Here is a 19,824-nt window from a genome sequence, read left to right on the forward strand (position 1 = left end):
GTTCAAAAATATAATAAAAGCATTTTTCAATATAATTGAAAACAAATTATATACATATACATACAGACATATACACATACACTTTTACATGTAAACACACACACCAAGTGTGTATAACCCCCAGATTTTTTACCAATCAGTATGTATGATCAAAAGTTTTAAAGACCATTGTTCCAGACCAGGCATCAGTAATTTTTTTCTTAAAGGGCCAGAGGGTAAATATTTTAGGCTTTGCAGGTGGTATAGTCTCTGTCAAAACTATTAAACTCTGCCATGAAAGCAGTCATAGACAATATGTAAATAAATTCGTGTGTCTGTGTTATAATAAAATTTTATTTACAAGCACCAAAATTTGAAGTTCATGTAACTTTCATACCATGAAATAGTATTTTTCTGATTTTTTTCCAATCATTTAAAATGTAAAGTCATTCTTAGCTTACAAGCTATTCAAAAATAGGAGGTGGGCTGGATTTGGCTCATAGGCTGTGGTTTGCCAAATCCTGGTCTAGAAACATTTTGCAGGGTAGAGGTAAATCATAATTCTAAGCAGCGGTTATTACATTATTTCTGGAGTAAACAATGGACGGAATGGTATATTTTACTAAAAAATAATTACATGCACTGTCAAGTAATGCCAAACAATAGGCTTAATGGGAAAGGGGTAGGATTTCCCGTACAGAATACCTCAATTAATATCTTGCATGAAAATTTCATTTAATGCAGATCATAACACTGGAAAATGATGCCATCATAATATGTATGATATATACATACACACACTGTATGATATAAGAACACTGTGAAAAACTCTTCATTTGCTCAAAAAGGATATAATTTAGACTTTTTTTAGACAAATAACATGATATAGTTTTTTTCTCTATGAGAATATAAGAAGAAACTTCTCTCAGGTCTCAATATCAAGAAAAGTTGTACTTTCCTTTAGTGTTGAGTATGCTTTATGGTTATTGAGAATTTTCTACTTGATCGTGTCTCCTTTTTCATGTGAGCTGCTCGGAAGTTTAGAGCTTAAGTTATTGTTTATCTCTGGCAAATGTGTAGGAATTCCTGGCTTAGATTTTGTGTATTACCCTTGCTTGTTGCTCTTTCTTACTCTTGTTTGCCATTTGCCTTATGCTTATTTCTTATTTTACATTCACATCTTCATAGGCTGCCTTTAATCTTTTTTGGAAAAAGACTAGTTTTAAATAAGTAAAAACAATAGGAATTATGGTTCACCTATTTGTCACACTGGTTTGCCTGATGTTTCTAGTCTTTTAGTTAAATGGAGAACCCAACAATGATAACAATGTTTATAGTTTATGTTTTTATGATATGTTGAGTGTACAAGCCTGGTTATGTATTAGGGTATAAATGAGCACATTCTGTGACTCAATTTCCAGCTGGAGGGCCCACGATCAACTGTGAATTTAAATATTTGCCTTTGTGAGCCATTTTTTTCTTATGAAGATAAACAATATACACTTTTCTTCCTTTGCTAAGACTGATTTCCCCCAACAATTCACGGGTAACTTATCGACCTAAATTTTTGGTAATGGTAAAACTAAAACTCACCTGTACTTGGGATGGGACACTGTTCACAGGGCTTATTCCAGGCCCGGCCAATGTTGTAAGAGCAACAGCACATCTTCTTGGTCATATTGAACAACAGTTCTCCATCGCAAGTCTGGTTGTCAGCATAGTAGTTTCTGTAGCACAAACTTCTTCTCATATCTAAAAGAGAAAAGGGATTGGTGATACCGCGTAGGAAATCACAACAGATTTCTAAGGGGTACTCAAAGAGAAAGGTTTTTTTGAATTGTATTAATATTACAACTTGACTTGGGTAAGGGCAGAAAAAAACCCGCTCTTACGCAACTTTCTAGCTACCTATGCTGCTACAAGTGAAAGGACTTTAGGAAATGTATCCTCTGGAATTTTGTGCCACAGAACTAAGTCATTATGTAGCTGTAGCATTAATAAACTTTAAATGATTCTCTGCCCGGTCTCCTAGTAACAATTCTCCACTGCTATTTGGCAGTAAGTTTCTCATTTCCGACTCATGATGTTTTAATACTGTAGGTCAGTGCTGTAAATGTAATTGTATAAAGATACACCCAAAAGTCAAACAAAAGAAGTACTATTAAACTGTCGTTTGGGATTTTCCAACATTACATTTTAAAGAAAACTCCCAACCACCCACATGAGGTGGTGAAAAAATGCCAAGCTTATGGTTTACAGGGGAGGAGGCTCTTACCAAGACAGTGACAGGGTGGCAGCACTCGGCCTGATGATGAGTAACATAACACTAAGGACTAATTGCTGGACTTAGAAGCTCTTTTCCTCTTTGCAGATGAGAACCAAACATGCATGACTGAGAAAAGCTAGGACTTACCCATGCAATTATTTCCGCCATTCACTTGCATGTAGTCTGGAGGACAAATACAGGTGTAGTTGCCAACAGTGTTGTAACATGTCCCTGGACCACAGATTCCAGGAGTCTCACATTCATTCACATCTATAATCCAAAGAGAAAGCTGTATGTTAATATGAAAACTTCACTCTTTGGAATAGCCTGGTACTCAGTGTCAATGTAAATGTTGACAACAGAGGAGAAAATCCACAGGGCGCTTTGAAATCCAGATGAGAAAAAATAGGTATTTAGTTCATCAGTGTTGTGTCTCTGTGCAAATGTGTACGTTTTTAGGAAAGAAGGTCTTAGAAAAGGAATTAAAATTTTCAAATATCTTTCAGAAAGACAATTACGTTATTTCCTGTGTTCACAAGATCCATGGAAGGATATAATGTATCCTGAAGCCATCGACAACTGGCTTTGTGAATCTGTATCGGTAAGGGAGCATGAAAACCCCATTTTCAAGCAAAGGGGTTGATTCTAATCTTTGTTTACTCCATGGGTCTTAAAGCCGGGTCATATATACTGTGATGCTCAACAAATACTCAATGAGGTTATCATTGTCTAGGTGACCTAGTAAGCCTTTTGGAGAGCCAGGGGAATGTTTCTTATGTGGAATACAAGGAAGTCTCTTCCCTAACTAGATGTGTGATTCCTGTATATAGATGAAAACCACCTCTCTCACCTTGGTCCATGGCCCAAGTGCTCTGAAACCTAAAAGTTGTCAAAGTTCTCTACCTTTATTATACTCCATCCAGTAAAACAGGATGAACAGCAGCCACCACCTATATCATAATGGCAAAGGGCTGCCTTCCAAGAGAACCTCATTTAAATGCATTAGTACAGATGATAAGTGGTGCAGAGTAAGAGGAGAAGCCCAGAACTTACTGAAATGGGACCTGTGCTACTCTAATAAAAAATGGCTTTTCTGAAGAGCACGGAAAACTCTTTTGTAGGCATAAATGGGCCTATGGCCCAGCATAATAAAACTTTACTTTCCTCAGGGAAAGAAAGAGGGAGATTTAGGTTTTATTGGAAATGACATCATTTCAGTAACATTAGTGCAAGCTGCTGCATGTGTGACATATTTACCTATGTTCATGTTTAGACCACTGTGCTACATTGCTAACTTCCCAGTTTCCTGATAACTGTATGCTGGTTTTTGAAGTCAGTTCTTAATATGTGGAAGAACTTATCATCCTATGGGGGCCATTTACCATCACACACTCGGGTATCTTCATTCAGGTAGTAACCCGTTGGACAGCGACACTGGAAACTACCGAAGGTGTTTATACATTTCCCTCCCTGGCACAGCCCTGGAAGCTCCTGGCACTCGTCAATATCTATCAAAATGAAAACAAAAGAATTTCTTCAGTATTGCAAATAAACCCAAGGAAATTCAAAATGTGTGCACTTTAAGATGAAGGAAACAGAATTACCTTCCAATATGACAGTGATAGGGTTCGGTCGAAAACCTTCTCCTCCAGGACAAAGAATTTTGTACTCAGCTATTGAAACATAAAATTCAAATTGAGTTCTTTTGAATCAAAAATCTGTAGAAATAGTCTCCTCAAGAGAAATACTGACACATCTAATGGAAAACATTCATTTTTAGGAATCTTTAGCTGTTCCTCTACCCATCTGAAGCAAGTTAATATCTTTGTGTACACTTGTCATTTTCAAGTGGCTTTTACTGTATGTGCCAAATGTAAGGCCACTGTTCTCAGTCTTTGAGCTGTCCAACTACTCTCCTGGCCTTATGTGCTTGTGAACTATTTCCATCATCATTCCTTTCTAAAGATTTTCTTTCCCTTTTTGTTTTCTGACAAACTCCATCTCCATTTTTATGTTTTGTTCAGCCTTACTTCCCTTAATAATCTTAATCAGCCTGTTTCGAAAATGCTTTCAAACAGAGCCTTAGGGAAAGCTGTTCTCTCTTGGTTCCCATCCCACTTCTCTCAATGATCTTTCTTGCCCCTTGGTTTCTACTGATGGCAATACTGATTTTCCTGCTTTCCAAGAACAACTTTCTACAATGTCCTTGGATTTCCTCCATCATTTTTTTTCATCCAAGTATTTCACCCAAAAAAACATTTATTTATGTGCTGTGCCATATACCAGCACTGTGACATATACAGGAACACGTGAATAAGAATGATCCCAACCTGCTGCATCATCCTAGTAAGTATTTATAAGATCAGTCCTCTCATAATCATCATCATCATCTTTCTGAATCTGAAAATCCCTATCCTGGCTTTCTGAAATTTATGTATACACACATAAATGCGTATGTGTGTGTGTGTATTTTTTTCCAGTTCTAACTCTAATCTAGATTGGGGGTGGGGTAGATGTCTATTGCTTTGCTAATCATTACTAATCTATAGAGCTGACTCCTCCAATTAAGTATTTTGGTTTGCATCTTTCAATATCAGTTAAAATGAACTGTCCTCCTCTTTTACTTTTTCTCTTCTCCTCTTTCTGCCATCACTCAAGCCACTCTTTTTGAGTTTTCTTCATGCCATACCTTTCTTGAAGGCCCAATTAAAAAATGCACAAAGTCACCACCCTCTCCCAAGTAGAACCAACCTCTCTTTCTGAAGAGAAGAGGGAAGGAGGGGCCTGCTGAGCACTCGCCCCAGTGCCGGGTGCTCAGCATGAGTGAGTGATTTCATTTAATCCCATGAGGTATTTCATGAATGCTAAGTAACTTGCCCAAGGTTACATGGGTGGCAAGCGGTAGAGTCCTAATTTGAACCAGGTGTGCTCTTTCTACCAAGCATGGCACTGTGTCTGCTCTTCTTTCTTTTCTTTCTGAGGCCTAGATTGAATTCTAGCTCTTATGTCTGGATCATATTTTGCCTACATGGCTGCATACTCCTGGAGGGTCAGATCTAGTCTAATTCATTTTTGCACATCCAAAGTACCGACTCTAGGTAGTCAACAAATATTTGGAAATGAATAAATGACACTTCAGCAAGGAAAGAATCAATATGTATCTCAATGTACCCTATAAACAGGAGTCACTGACTTTCGCCAAAAAAACTACACCTGATTCTGAATCACAATGCAAGACCCACTTAGAAAAATGGGAAGCCTTTTTTTTTTAAGGAAACATTATTTATGTCTTTCAAATTATATTCTAAAGCTTTATTTCGGGTGGGATCATACAAGAATGGAATGATCTTCCATTACATAGTTGCTTAACTAATTGCTTATCTTCCACCCAGGAACACTGTGAATCTGTTCTAGAGATTTCAAAATCAGCCATAGATGATAATAGGAGAGATCAATGTTTCCCTGGAAGGTAAGTGATATGGTCTAACTGACCTAGCCTGGAATATATTTAAAGTAATGCTATCTGTTTTTCACTCAGATAGAAAGGAGATCACCTGGGTTTTTAGTGCAAGCCAACAGGGGACATTTTCTGACTTCCAGATTGGAAGTGAAGTCCCTCAGTGGGGCTGAGAGGACTGGTCTGCCTTCCCTGATCTAAGAGTAGAGGCTAGTGCAGCTCCCTCCTTCTATGGCTTCCCTTCTGTGGATCTAGAAAGGAGAACTGGCTTGAGTTGGAATAATAAAAAACAGGAGGATGTCCACTTACATGTGTTCACAGGAGGGCACAGCTCGCAAGGAGTACCCCAGGCTTTACCCAGAGAACAGCAGCAGGAGGCCTTGGAAACACCAACTCCAATTTCATTGCTACAGGCTGTATCTCCATTGTCTCCTCGAGGTCGAATATCCAAATAGCAATTTCCAGAGCGGGTATCTATTTCCCATACACAAACAAAAAAGTGTCAGGCGGATTCTTTCTACTAGAGGGTTGAAAATTCAAACGTGTGTCAGAAACTGTTCAAAAACCATAATGTACTTTTACTAAGGAACTAAAATGTGCCCACAGATATTATATAGTGCTGGCTATTTTCCTACAGAAAAGGTATCTGAAAGTATAAACCAGATTTAGGAAATGTCTAAATTTCTATATTATTCTGCAAAACTTGACAATGGAATGTTCAATGCTGCTTTCAAAATAATAAACAGTAGCCTTCTCTGAAAAGTTTTTAAGATCTTACCAACACAGCCAACTCGAGTTGGATTCAGCTCAAAATCGGGTGGGCAATCACAGGTATAGCTGCCTGGAGTGTTGATGCAGTTCCCACTGATACACGTGGTTGGATCCAGACATTCATTAACATCTAAAACCAAACAGCAAGCAGCAGAATGATCACCTGAGCCAACGTAGGACAGGCATTACCATAACACAGTAGCACTGAATCAAGGGCTCCACACAAGAATTTTTAAGTTACTACGTATAATTGTACCTAGAAATGCAGTCCTCCACTTCTGAAATAAAACCCCTCAGGAAGGAAATATGTCCTAGTCTTTGGTCTTTTTGCTCTGGAATGCATGTACCATTCAAATTTGTTATCAGGATAGAATATAACTTTGGAACTAGGAAAAAATATTCCAGTCAAGGTAACTGAAGGCAAAACACTGCTATGACCTGCGTCAACCAAAACTTCAGACACAGGTTTTAAGAAAATATATTTAATATGTATGGCTTGTTATTTTGTCAAATTAGAGCAAGATGTCCCAGGAAATCCTCAGGAGCAGGCGACTTTTGCTGCTTCCCCCAGCTCTCTGCCGACACACGCATGAGGCTTAGCATGTGTCTTCAAGCCAGCAAAGAGTCTCTCTCCTGTCATCAATGCTGGGTTGAAGATTTCCCTCTCAGTTTCTGTTCCAAAAATATGTACAGAATTCCAGATATTTAGGACATGGGTTTTTGGCAAATTCCAAACTGTACAATCCTTTCGTCTGTTTTGAACACTTATAAAATACTCAAGAGTGGACAAATGGATTCTGAGAGCAAGCACTGGGGAACGGGTACCACGGCTTCTCCTCAGGTCTCCTCTGCACAGGGCCAGACTAACAGAAATGAGGTCAGGCAGAATGCTGCCAATAGTAATCTGAAGCATTGAGGAGAGAGTATGGCCCATGAGAGGTGACTTCCTGAGGCATGTAGAGGCCTGGCTTGGAGTCATAACAATGTTTAGGAAAAGCGAGGGACGAGTGTGTGGCTGGGGAGGAATACTCTTGCCCAGAGCATTGGCAGGGAGGTGTCGGTGGTCCTCATCTGGAGAGCCACTGAGCCTTGGCTTGCTTAGGTGGCTGAAAAGACTAGATTTTTTTCTGAAATTCTGAGCTTATGTAGAATGGAACTTGTTTCCTCAGTATCCTTGAGCAGATGAGCGGACTAGGAAGGAGAACTACAAATGGCTTTCAACATCTTAACTCAGTGCCAAAGAGAACCGAGCGGCAGTCTGCTGGGCACCTACAGATTTTCCAATTTTTTTTTCTTAATGTTCTCTGAGAGTCCCTTGCTCGACAAGAAGATGGTTTATACACTAGACATGGATGGCTGAGCTCTAAGTATCAGGTACTCTGGTGACCACTGACAGGGCAGAGGTGGGAAGGAGTGGGTATTGCAATGCAAAAGTAGGAGGAGAAAACCCCTGATCCCAGAACAGGGCTTCCAAAAGGAAACTCTCTGAAAATGTACCCAAGGAGAAAAGGAAATGGCTGGGAAGCTATATAGCTAGAGGACACCTGGAACATTCCTCTGCAGCCACAAGCTCAATTCTAAGGCTACAAACGCTGCTCCTTCAAATGCCTTCGACTCTTTCCTCTGCATCCTCAAACCCAATCAGTTCCAGGTCTGAGAAAATGTACTCTGGGATTCCTAATACTTCACCTCTGCTCTTCGTGTTCTCTGTGGACTACCCTTGTGTGGTCCCAGTGAGGCTCCAACAGCCGGGACCCCTGGGACACCTGGGAGCAGATGTGAATGCAAATGGATGTCTTACCTGTGCAGTTCCCGCCACTTCTGTCCAGTTCATAGCCTATCTCACACTCACAGCGGAACAGCCCAGGAAGGTTGTGGCAAGTTCCAAAGACACAGATGTTTGGAAGGGAGCACTCATCGATATCTTGGGGGAGGGAGAAAAAAGGGGAGAAGGTAAATTTATGTTTTTCTAAAAAACCTAGATGATATAATTAGGTAACTGATTTAAGTATTAAGAAAACAAAGACTACATGACATCAATCTAGATTCTTCTCCTATAGACTTTTTCATGATTTGTGATGCACAGGGAAGCCTTATAGGTGATAGGATACATTTCCTTGGTCCCTATTACATGCCAAGCAGTGGGCAAAGCATTCTGTAGGCATGTAACTCATCTATGATGTTTCACAAAAGTCCACATCACTTTTGTGAAATAAGAGCCAAACAAGCCACCTTAGACTACTTTCTTTGTGTTTTTTATAAAAAATCTATATATTCACTGTTTTTATTTTGAGTTAAAATTTTAAGAACCACTAAGTCTTTGTGGCAACCTTCATAATTAGTTTTATAATTCCCCGTTCTCCAGTACCATGGTGTGTGTTCGCTATGCCTCTTCAGACCTCTGTACCTGCCTCATGTGAACATTCTGCTTATGCAGTTGACACGTGGACACATTTCAGGCTTGAGACTAGCTTTACATAGCCACGACCACTCTGCCAGCGATGATTTATATTAAGAACAAACAAACAAACAAAACCTTCCCTTATAGCAATGAGAGAAGCGAAACTTTCACTGCGACTATTTTTGTTACCAGAGGTGGCACGGTACCTGTTTTTCTTGGATATCCAGAGTAACAAAAGTAAACAAGGCATTTGACACATGATCAAAAGTATAATCTGGTTTCTTGCCCCAGAGGAGTTTTATATCAAACTCTGCATATTTAATATAAACTGTGTAAGGAACACCCAATGGTTTCATAACAAACAGAAGTATTTACATAGAAATATATGAGGGAGTTAGTATATATGCCATAGCTTAAGACTGATTCTGAGTTCATGTCTTGTTAACAAGGAACAACTATTAGCTAATACATTAATCAGGGTCTTGTTTAAACTTCTGCTGACAATCATTATCATTTGTTTGTTTCTACTGAAATCTTCTTAGTTCATTGTAGTCATTAATTCTTTTCAGTGAAAGAGATTGTGCTTAAATTTGATAAGTATGGGTAGAGAGAAGAATCTTGTGTTTCCTAATGGGATTCATACTTGGGCAACAGGTTCCCAGGACTCTTCCTGCCTGAACTACCAACACTTACCAGAAAGACAAAGCCTTAAGCTGAGAGACACCATGACATACGGCATGGAGGGGTCCCCTACTGAACAAATTTGTAAAAAGACTGCTCCATGTTCATATATGTTAGATATTTAGAGAACGTTGCAAGGCGTACCCTGGACATTATTCCACATATAGACAAGACTATTTGCTCTGCTGTTATTTTAAAGCTTTTATTTCTAGAAACCAAACCACAGCAGAGCTTAAAAACCGTTTTTTCCTTATTTAAAGATAATCCTCCAAGAGGACATTATCAGGGGACCTGCACCTTGAGTTCTTTTCCCCATCAATAGGGACAAAAGGGTTCACTGAGTTAACCACACTTGGTTACCCTCCCTCAGCTATGTCCAATGGGGGTGCCCTTGCAGGTCCTCTGGCCAGGGCTGGACGTGCAGCTTGTGGCCAGAGCGTTGACTTGTTCTCTGCACAAAGAGAATGGTCCAGCTGGAGACCTGACCTCTCCACAAACTGAACTGACCAGCTTAGATGTGAAGCCAGAACACACCTCTGTTTTGTTTTTTTTCTTTTTTAAAAAAAGCATCAGGAATGTCTAAATCACCTAATCTCATCAACCCCTGCAAGGCTCCCAGCAGCTTCCCCGTCGGTCAGTTACCTTCACAGGCTTTGCCGTCGGCACTGGGCACGAAGCCCATGTCGCATTCACAGCGGTACCCTCCCGGGGCGTTGAGGCACTGGCCGTTGCCACAGAGATTCAGATTCTCAGAGCACTCATCCAGGTCTACAGCCAGAAAGAAACAGAAGCCATGTTACTCCTCCTCAGCTCGGAGCTTTCCAATTCCTCAGGTCTGACAGTTTTTATAATGTCAACTTCCTGAGTGTAGCAGTATTTCACCGTAACTTCTATCTGACAAATTTAAACTCATTTGTTTTTCTCTTTCGAATGCTAATGTTGAATATGCAATGAATGTGGGGCTCAGATTCAGAATCTTGAATGCTAAATTATCCCTAGTGATGTAACATGATCAATAAACCAAAGGAATTGTTCAAACGAAGACCTGTTCGAGAAAGGTCATCCACATGGAGGGCATATGCATGACAGGAAATAACATGTCGTGGTTTGCGCTTATTTCTCAAGTTCCAGGTTTACCTCAGATGGGGTAGCAGAAGAACTAGAATGGCAACTGCGGAGGAGACCAAAAATTTCCATCTGCTTAATCTCTATCTAGTTTCCATAATGATCATAGGCATTAAATATCAAACATGTGAACCATCCATGCCTAATACATGAAATCTGAATATATTCTCAAAAGTAATGGGAGATTTATGGTGACAAAACATCACTGAGTTAGGCAGACTTAATCTATGATAAAACTTTCAACGAGGTTTAGGACTTAATTGGCCTTAGCTTTTTTAGTTCTTAAGTGACTTCGTATGAGCAAAATGCTCAGGATAAATTAATGCATCAAGTTATATGAGCAGCTATGCTACTTAATAGCCAATGAGTAATGGATCTCACTATTTGATTTAATCCCAAGCCCTGACATAAAAGTGCTATGTATACATGCACACGTATTTGTATAATGTATATAATCACATCTCTAATCATATATATTTAAATATATGTAGCAGTTTATTTTAATTCTATGACTGTTAATTAGAGCCAAAAAGAAAATTTCATTAATATATTGCAAAACTGGAAGTGAGTGAATTCCTTAAAAAGCAGTTATGAAATTCTTACTTATACCAATATGGAATGTTGATGATGGCTATTCAGATAAATACTAATATCTGCTGTTCTCCTAATCCAGAACATTGAACCCTTTTTCTTACATAGCTTCCTGCAGCAAGCTGACCCTTGTGTTTGGTATGGAAAACAAGTAATTGGTGAGAAATAGGCACAAAAATATAAAGGCTAAGGCATATATTAATAAAAAAGTGTGATTTGTATTAAACTAATGACATCATTATATACAGTGATACAGATGTGTGTGTATATATATACATATACATATATACAGAGAGAAAGAGAGACAGCGAGAGTATTAGCTTCTGAGGTCTCCCTAATTCCGAATTGACCTGGTTCCAAATTTTTATTCCACAGGGATCTAGTCTCGAATAACTAATCTTTTCTCTTAACTGACCCAGCCTTCAAAAAAGAATTGATGGTCTGAGAAATGTGGAACACCTCGCTTCTCCGACTGATGTTTACACAGCTGTTTCCAGTGTGAGCCTACCTGTACAAGTGAAGCCATCGCCTGTGTATCCTTCCTTACAGAGGCAGCGGTAAGATCCCATGGTATTCTTGCAGTCTGCATGTTGGCTGCACATGTGGGTTCCATTGGAGCATTCATCCAAATCTTAAGGAAAAAGGTTATATCATTATTAACAGAGAGTGTGGCACTAAAAATCAATACTATACAAATTAAAGTTGACTTTGCAGAATTAATATCATATTTATAACCTATGTAGTTCATGATAAGCAATCTCTGTCATTTTCCAACTCACCGGTGCACTTAACACCATCTCCAATCCACCCGGGACTGCAGCTGCATTTGAAGCTTCCTGCTGTGTTGGTACATACAGCGTGTCTGCCACAGTTGTGTGCTCCAATTTCACATTCATTGATGTCTGGAAAAATAACCAGCAGCTCAGAAAAAAATTTAATGCAAATCTCTATTTGGTCTTTAAAATAACTTAGCAATATTCAAAAGATGACTTACCTTCACACTTCTTACAGTATAGTATAGATTGGTTTAGCATCCACATATAAACTCTACATATATGGAACAGTGTTAAATTTCAATTTAAAAAGACAGAACAATGACGGTACTTGCTATTATTAACTCTAATTATTTTCCATATTTTAATGTCAGAGTCCAGTTACTGCAAAGCAAAATGAACCTTGTTACAGCTGAAAACCATAAAAAGTGAGTCTCTAATATTCTATGGTATTAACACTCATGGTCATATGTTTCCATTACCAATATTTTTAATAAGTCATCTATAGAGTAGTCATGCACACTGTTTTCATATCTTAGGTAGATAAAATAATACAGTGTTGTAGGCATATTAGAAAACTTTTGAATCATATTCTACATATTAAATATACTTAATCTTAAACTTAAGATACTGATATTTAATTATGCTTTATTTCTATAAAAGCTTTGCTTTAGGTATTGCTAATTCAAGCAACTGCAGAAAATGTTCCTTAAGGCGGTATGTGAACCACCTTTTTCCTAGCTTCTTAGAGTCCTAGTGCATTAGAGTGCCAAGCTTTCCCATATATTTCACATAAAACTAAAGTCAATCCAGTGGAGATTTTGTTGGATTACAAGGAGTATCAGATTAGGGTCACATTACTAAAAGACTCCAAATTCTACAAAATTCTCCATTCCCTAAAATTTCATTCCAAATTTAGCCAAGATAGACACTATAACATAAAACTGTTATAGAAAAGAATATAAAGTATAAAGTGAAAGATGTTTGGTTTCCTGAAAGAAACCATTATATAATGGGTTACCCTTGTAATCAACTTTGTCATAAACTAAGAACAAGAACTCCTAGCTTTGATACTATGACTGTGGAAACCAATATCTAACACAAAATTTAGGTCAAGAAGGACAATTTGGACATACAAAATGTTGCAAGACTTTCCAGTGATCACTTCAACAGTGGCATGAAAAAGAAACTGGGCAAGTGATTCATGTTTACCCTTTTGTTTACTTAAGCAGCCCAATTAAATAATTTCAAAGTGTTTGGAAACATGCTGTCTGCCAAATGTTCCATCTGAAGTTCTGAAATGGTCCTGGGATCTTTGGCTTCTTCATAACTTCTACAGCAAACATAAAATAAAACAATGATAGATTTCTCCTACAAAAAAACTTGTAATATCACTAATAATCATAAAATGGAAACATGCCTGGAAGAATGTCCTTGCAATCAAAACGTCCTGTATAGGTGAATTTTAATGTAACCTTGGCAGCCACACGAACCTATGGAGTTACTGTGGCAGGTCAAGAGAGGCACATAGCTTCAGACTTGTGACCAGGGAGCTGTAGCCAGCTGAATAATTGAGCATGGCACATTCCAAGGAAATGAGGAGGAAGGCCAGCCCCAGGATAATAGTGGTAAGTAGGCACAGGAACTCAAGAAAGTAAGCCTTCCCAAACCTAACAGACTCTGCAGAACTTTTATAGGTGTCTCCAAGCAGGACCGAGGACACACCTTTCTTCCTCAGATAATCTCTCCCCTCAGAGGTAATGACACAAACCACCACTTTTGTAGAGTCCTGCCTTAATTTCTCTCTCTTATTTGGCATGATCTCTGACAAATCATCTTAGGTGGAAAAAATGAGCTTCAACTGTGTAAGTATCGAAGCCTCCAGATGTTACAGGGTCAGGTGGAAAGAACTCAGAATTCCACTTTCCCGATACTCAGTTCTCTGAGGACACAGAGATCAGGCCCCACAGTCAGCGAGGGGCAGAGCCAGGACACCCTGGAACTCAGTTTCCCTGTCTGCTGACTGGCACTCTTTCCCGCGGGCCACAGCTGCCGACCTGAGCTCATTTCCCGAGTCACATCAGGACTTCATTCTGTCTTGCTTTACAGAGTCCTCACCGTATTGGTGAATATTAACAGACACAGAAATAGTCACTAATCTCCTCTACTAGATACAATTTTTAGAGATGATTACAATCCATTAATCTGGTAATTCTGTAATCTTTTTCTTTTCAACTTTCTAATGTCCAAAGGTACCCTTACTTTCATATGGTTTTCACGTTCCATATTTAATACTGCAATTAAGAAAATTACCATTTCTTTTAAAAGGAGCGTCTCCTTCCTTTTTTAAAACCACCAATAATATGCTAATGTAAATTTCTAATTCAAGAAAATATTTGCAATTTTACTACAATGCTTTCAAGGTGAAAAGAAACTGTGTTTGCAAGAGGCTGTAGTGTATCACGGGCTTTGGGGTCCTAGGAGAGAGTAACTCAGGATCCCACATTCAATTCTCCATTTTGTGAATATTTGTGTAAGTCATTATCTCAATGCTTCACACTCTCAGTATGTAACAAGTGAATTAGAAAGACTTACAGTGGTCACAGAGTGTAAAAGGGGATCTCTGAATAAAAGGTTTTCGCACATGGCTGTATGTGCATACATGCGCCAACCATTATTCATTAATCGTTTCCATGGCAGACTTGGGCCTAGGACTGTAATTCATTATAAAAGCAAACAGAAGGGGAAACTGAGCCATAAGGAAAACAAGCAAATAAAAACACTGTCTTGAAACACTCTTCAATAATATGAAGGAAACATGGTACAGGCTTGCCAAGAACATCTCTTTCTGTACAAATGTTCTCTTTCCCTCACAAGTTTGCTCCAGACAGAAAATTCCTTTTTAAGATTAAGAATAGGCACAAGCCAAGAAAAGCAAAGAAATTCAAATTTAAGGCTGACACTGCAACCTCCTTAACCCCACAAAGTCTCCATCAAGAAGACTCAAAGGTCCTATGTGCACGGCTTTCTTGAAGGCCAAGAGTATGTTCTGAGTAGACCCCGAGCACAAGCTCTGGGTATGTCCCACATGAGTCTGCCATCCAAGGACGGGCTTGTGCTCTGAGCTGCGATGGCCCCCTCTTACAGTCATGCAGGGAGAGGCCGTATCGCCCACACAAACACCTGACTTCCCTGCCATCTGGGCTTCCGTCACGTGGGTCCTAATCTGGCAGAACTGGCACACGGCAGAAACTCCTTGATTAGGCATCGAGGAAGAGGGCGTTACAGTGAATGGAGAGGCCGAACGTGAAGGCTACTTGGATTTCTTAATTTGGATCCCAATTTGAGCCAAGACTATTAACTGAACACCCATGGAGTTTTCACAGGCTGACAGCCAGTGGAGGAGAATTAGCAGTGATAAGAAACTGGAAGGAAATGAACACAAATTCTCACTGACTGCTGGTGGTTGAAATATATGATTCTCTGCCATAGACTAAGACCCATCAGAAACATTTCTCGTGTGAAAGGAATCCTGTAGTTTGAGAAATGGAATTATCCAGGAACTCTGCTATTTTAACTGAACACAATTCAGATTTTATTCTATTTAATGGTATGCTTTATTCACTGATTAAGTGAGCACACAATGGGAAGTAAGGTCTTACAAATTAGCTTGGAAAAGCCAGGCCCCGCAAGGATGGCACACAACAGGGACTTACTTTTTCTTCTTCCAATGTGTTGTCTAATTATAATTACGTACAGCGAGCAACAGAAGCCTCACATTTGGTCACAGAAAAATTATAATCCAGTCCACTTAAGCCGAGGAGAGAAGAGCTATGTTCTAGGTTTCAAGCAAATGTACATTTTCTCTCCATTAAATCGAACATTCCTCTCAGCAATACCCACAATTTGGACAAAGCTTAAGGAGTAAAAAGAAAGCCTTAGCATCTGTGTGGGCTAAGAATGTAAGTCAGTGGGTGGATTCTGAACATTGCTAAAGTGATTGGGGTAAAAAAAACATGTTTATTTGTTAAAATGGAAACAATCAGTAATGACAGGGAGTTGAAATATTTAGACAAAACTGTAATGGAGCCCAGAAGACATTTTTTTTAGTTCTCATGAAACCAAGTTGGTCCTTATGAAATAGCATACATATTTTTATAATTCTTTTACTGGGTACTCATTTAAAAAAAATCTATTTATCTAAATAAATAAGCAGATACATTTCTTTTATCTATTATCAAAACACAGTTCCAGGTCTGTTCTTGCTGTTATTTGTTGTGGGGCTTGCTTATCCAATTAGGCAAGATATATATCTCTATTTACATTAGTTGCCTGGAACATTGCAAACATTTGCCTTTAATGTGACCATCACCAAGGTAACCCGATGGTATTCTAAGTTGTGAATGACACTAATTTTAAATTAAAAGCAGGCTTAAAAGTGCCCTAGTAACATAGGTTTAAAAAAATATTTGGGCCTAGATTTTTAAAAACTTGTTTTTAAGTGTACCAAACTTTCTGCTTGTTTAAGTCATTTCCAATCAAATGTGATACTCTTGGTTTTTAATAACAGTATTAACAGAGGATCTCTTTTTCTTCTCTCTCTAATGCAGCTCCTCCTTCCATAGGTCAGGGCTGTGTTAGTTACCCAAGGGGAACATTTGAGTAATTGCAGGGCACCCTGGTGATTTGTTCCAGATCATGAACCAGTAAAAGAATTTGGAATATAATTCAGGGTACTACTCCTTTAGATGAAAATATCACATGTCATGCTACTGTGATATCAAAAGGATATGAAACTCTAGTCTTCCTACAGTGCTAGCTGGATTTTATAAAATTGAAAAATCATTTTAGGCTGCAATTTAAAATAATGGTAGGAGATATCAGCTCTTGGGAAAGGACTGAGTGTTTCTTTGACTTCAAATCTACATTTCTGTTCATGTGATTTACTAAAAGGCTACTGTTCTTAATGTAATCTAACACACAGTGCACAGCTCTTGTCACCACAGTCTTAGTATCTGTGCAAATTCAGTTGTGAAAAACAAGCTTTTCAATATACAGAGTAAGATTGTCCTTCCGTAAACTGATTTCAAGCATATATCAGTAAATAGCAGAAGTGCATTTTTGCTAGAAGTGGTATTTCATTAAAATAGCCTCTACACACAATATGTCTGTGACTCATTTAATATAACAACTACAGCTTCTATTTATTGACCAGCGCTGTTCCAAGGGCGTTACATACATTATACCTCGTTTACCTAAAACTATATTGCTATAGCATGGAAATTTAAGCTTTCTTCATGGTAAGAGCTCTAAAATAATCAGCTGCTGCATGTGCCCCAGTTAGTTGGAATTTGGAGCATGGAATTCTAGAGACCCTTTTTCTTACAGGAAACGAAGACTATCTCATGAGATTAACTTTTCCCTTCATAAGCACATCACTGCCTCTGGGTTGAATTTCAGGGAGCTCAGCTTAGCCAAACAATGATATTATACTTAATTAGGTAAAACACAATATAGAATTATCCTGCCTTCCTCTTTCTTATTGCCAGACCACTATCCCTTATCAAGTCCTATATTTATGCTGGAATCTAAAAACAAAGCTTGAACCCATAGAGATACAGAACTAAGCACCATTTGTACCTGAGAAGCTGTATGGGGAATTGGGAGTTTAATCACTATGCTGTTTTTCAGAATGGACCCCCAGCCAGGCTTCACGTGCAGAACAGCATAGAGAGCAAGAAAACATTCTAGCTTCATGCTTCTTTTCATGAATTAGCTAGGTCCTGTTATTTTTGAACCAACAGTAATAGTATTGCCCTTATCTTATCAATAAATTTGAAACTTAGCATTATTGGCCAGTTTGAAAAATATTAGTAATAAATATATTTTGGTCTTTTTTTCTTGCAATATGTTGATATAATTAAGAGGAAAATCTGTACATTTACCATATTGCCAATCTGCAAATATTTTAATGTTTAGGTCACAAGGGCTTGCCAAACTGGCTTTTGGAATTAAAATCTGTTATTCATAAAGAAATCATACAGTTACCTAATTCAAGCTCACCCTGGTGTACATTATGTTTTAAATTGTGTTATATGCCATGATCTGTTACATTAACATAAGTAACTATGGTAAAACTCTATTATATCATTCCATATACTTAATATCATTGCCTCATACTTGAAAATATCAACTAAACACTTATAAAACAATGTCATTACCACAGAGTAACTTCTTATTTCATAGGACAATCTCCTACAAACATTGTGAAGATATTTTCTCATATGCTATTAGTATTAGACAAGCTAAATAGCAAATGGGTCAATCATCACATTATAAGATTTGCTAAGTCCCGTGAATAAAAACTTTTTTGGACTAGTGCAACTTAATACATCAAAAGCACTCTGATTTAGGGAACTGGAAGATTGGTGAGAATTGATGATATATATGAATTATAGGATGTGTTTCTTTAAAGAGAAATTTGTTATAAAACTTTAAAAGAAGTGCTGGCAAAGGAGGTTACTGGGAAAGGCTTTCTTTAATAACGGAATATGAATGTTTGATAATTAGCATGTTAACAACTTTGATATGAAAATTTGATTTTAATCTCATAAAAATGTGTTCTTTACGGTGTTAATTTATTCAGTATGCTTTTTTTCACAGGCATATTGGTTAAAGAAAAAAGCAGGTTAAAGAAAAAACTTTAACTTGGATCCAATATAAAATATGACAAACTTCAAAGAAGTGGAAGCAAAATTAATAAAAAAATGTTATGCAAAGTGCTTTATGATGTAGTTAAAATGTTGTTTTAAAACTTTTATTAATATATAATTATAATACCAGTCACTAAACCACTTAATATTTGATTGTTCCATTTGAAAAAACACACCTGTACAGCCAGTTTTTCCTTTTTTGCCTGAATAGCCCATATCACAGTGGCAGATAAATGAGCCTTTAGTGTTTTCACAGGTTCCACTTAGGCAGATATTTGGATTCAGGTCACATTCATTGACATCTGCAAAAAAAAAACATAGATGTTATTAATACATGTAACTGTTTGATATCATTGAATAATCTTTCCCTGAATTAAAATAACTATGACAAATAAATTAGAAACAGTAAAATGCTTTTATTCAGAAAAAATATCAATATTATATTTAAGGAGGCCAATTCACATTTGCTTTGTATATTGCCAGACACTCATGAAGACTGCCTTTTATCTGGCCCACAAGCAGTGGGCCATGTACTCAAATAACTGATTGACTCCAGGCAGAGTCTAGAGCTTGTTTACGTGACAGTCTAGAAAACTCTTTAAAACAGCATACTCTGTTGCAGGATGAAAATTTTAATTCAGTCTGCATGATGCTAACAATTTAGTTTTCATATTTTGGAAGAAAGGATGGATGAACTGGTAGTCTTAGTGCAAGTAGTTACAAACTTCACTTCTTTCCCAAATTAAAAATTATTTTTTATGACATTCATTTTAATCTCTAGGACTTCACAAATTTTCAGTAAAGGTTTTCGGAAGATAAATGTGATAAAAATATAAATACAATCAATTCTAGACTCTTGCTTCTGGCCAAGATGGACTAACAGGGATTGAAATGACTTTCCCGTGTGAAACAAGTGAAAAAAGGACAGTAGATATAAAAAATGGTTTTCTAGACATTGGGCATTAGGCAAAAAAAAAAAAAACAACACAGTGATCCCTGAGAGAAAGAAAACAAACTAGGTGAATTCTATAATTGCCCCAGATTACTGAATGGAGGGAGTTTTACGC

General features: G+C 37.9%; 1 protein-coding gene across 1 annotated transcript in view; it reads right to left on the bottom strand.

Moving 5' to 3' along the window:
* Positions 1-19,824, bottom strand: part of FBN1 (fibrillin 1) — a 228,476-nt gene that overhangs the window by 48,771 nt on the left and 159,881 nt on the right. Inside the window, exons 31-41 of the mRNA XM_012649439.1 lie at positions 18,934-19,059; positions 12,051-12,173; positions 11,780-11,902; positions 10,198-10,323; positions 8,275-8,397; positions 6,481-6,603; positions 6,012-6,176; positions 3,850-3,918; positions 3,628-3,753; positions 2,393-2,515; positions 1,573-1,731 (exon numbers count right to left, since the gene is read on the bottom strand). Of these exons, the coding sequence (XP_012504893.1) occupies positions 1,573-1,731; positions 2,393-2,515; positions 3,628-3,753; positions 3,850-3,918; positions 6,012-6,176; positions 6,481-6,603; positions 8,275-8,397; positions 10,198-10,323; positions 11,780-11,902; positions 12,051-12,173; positions 18,934-19,059 (1,386 nt within the window). The remainder of the gene's footprint in view (positions 1-1,572; positions 1,732-2,392; positions 2,516-3,627; positions 3,754-3,849; positions 3,919-6,011; positions 6,177-6,480; positions 6,604-8,274; positions 8,398-10,197; positions 10,324-11,779; positions 11,903-12,050; positions 12,174-18,933; positions 19,060-19,824) is intronic.

Source organism: Propithecus coquereli, unplaced genomic scaffold (assembly GCF_000956105.1).
Source record: "Propithecus coquereli isolate 6110/MARCELLA unplaced genomic scaffold, Pcoq_1.0 Scaffold3, whole genome shotgun sequence".
Taxonomy (NCBI): Eukaryota; Metazoa; Chordata; class Mammalia; order Primates; family Indriidae; genus Propithecus; species Propithecus coquereli.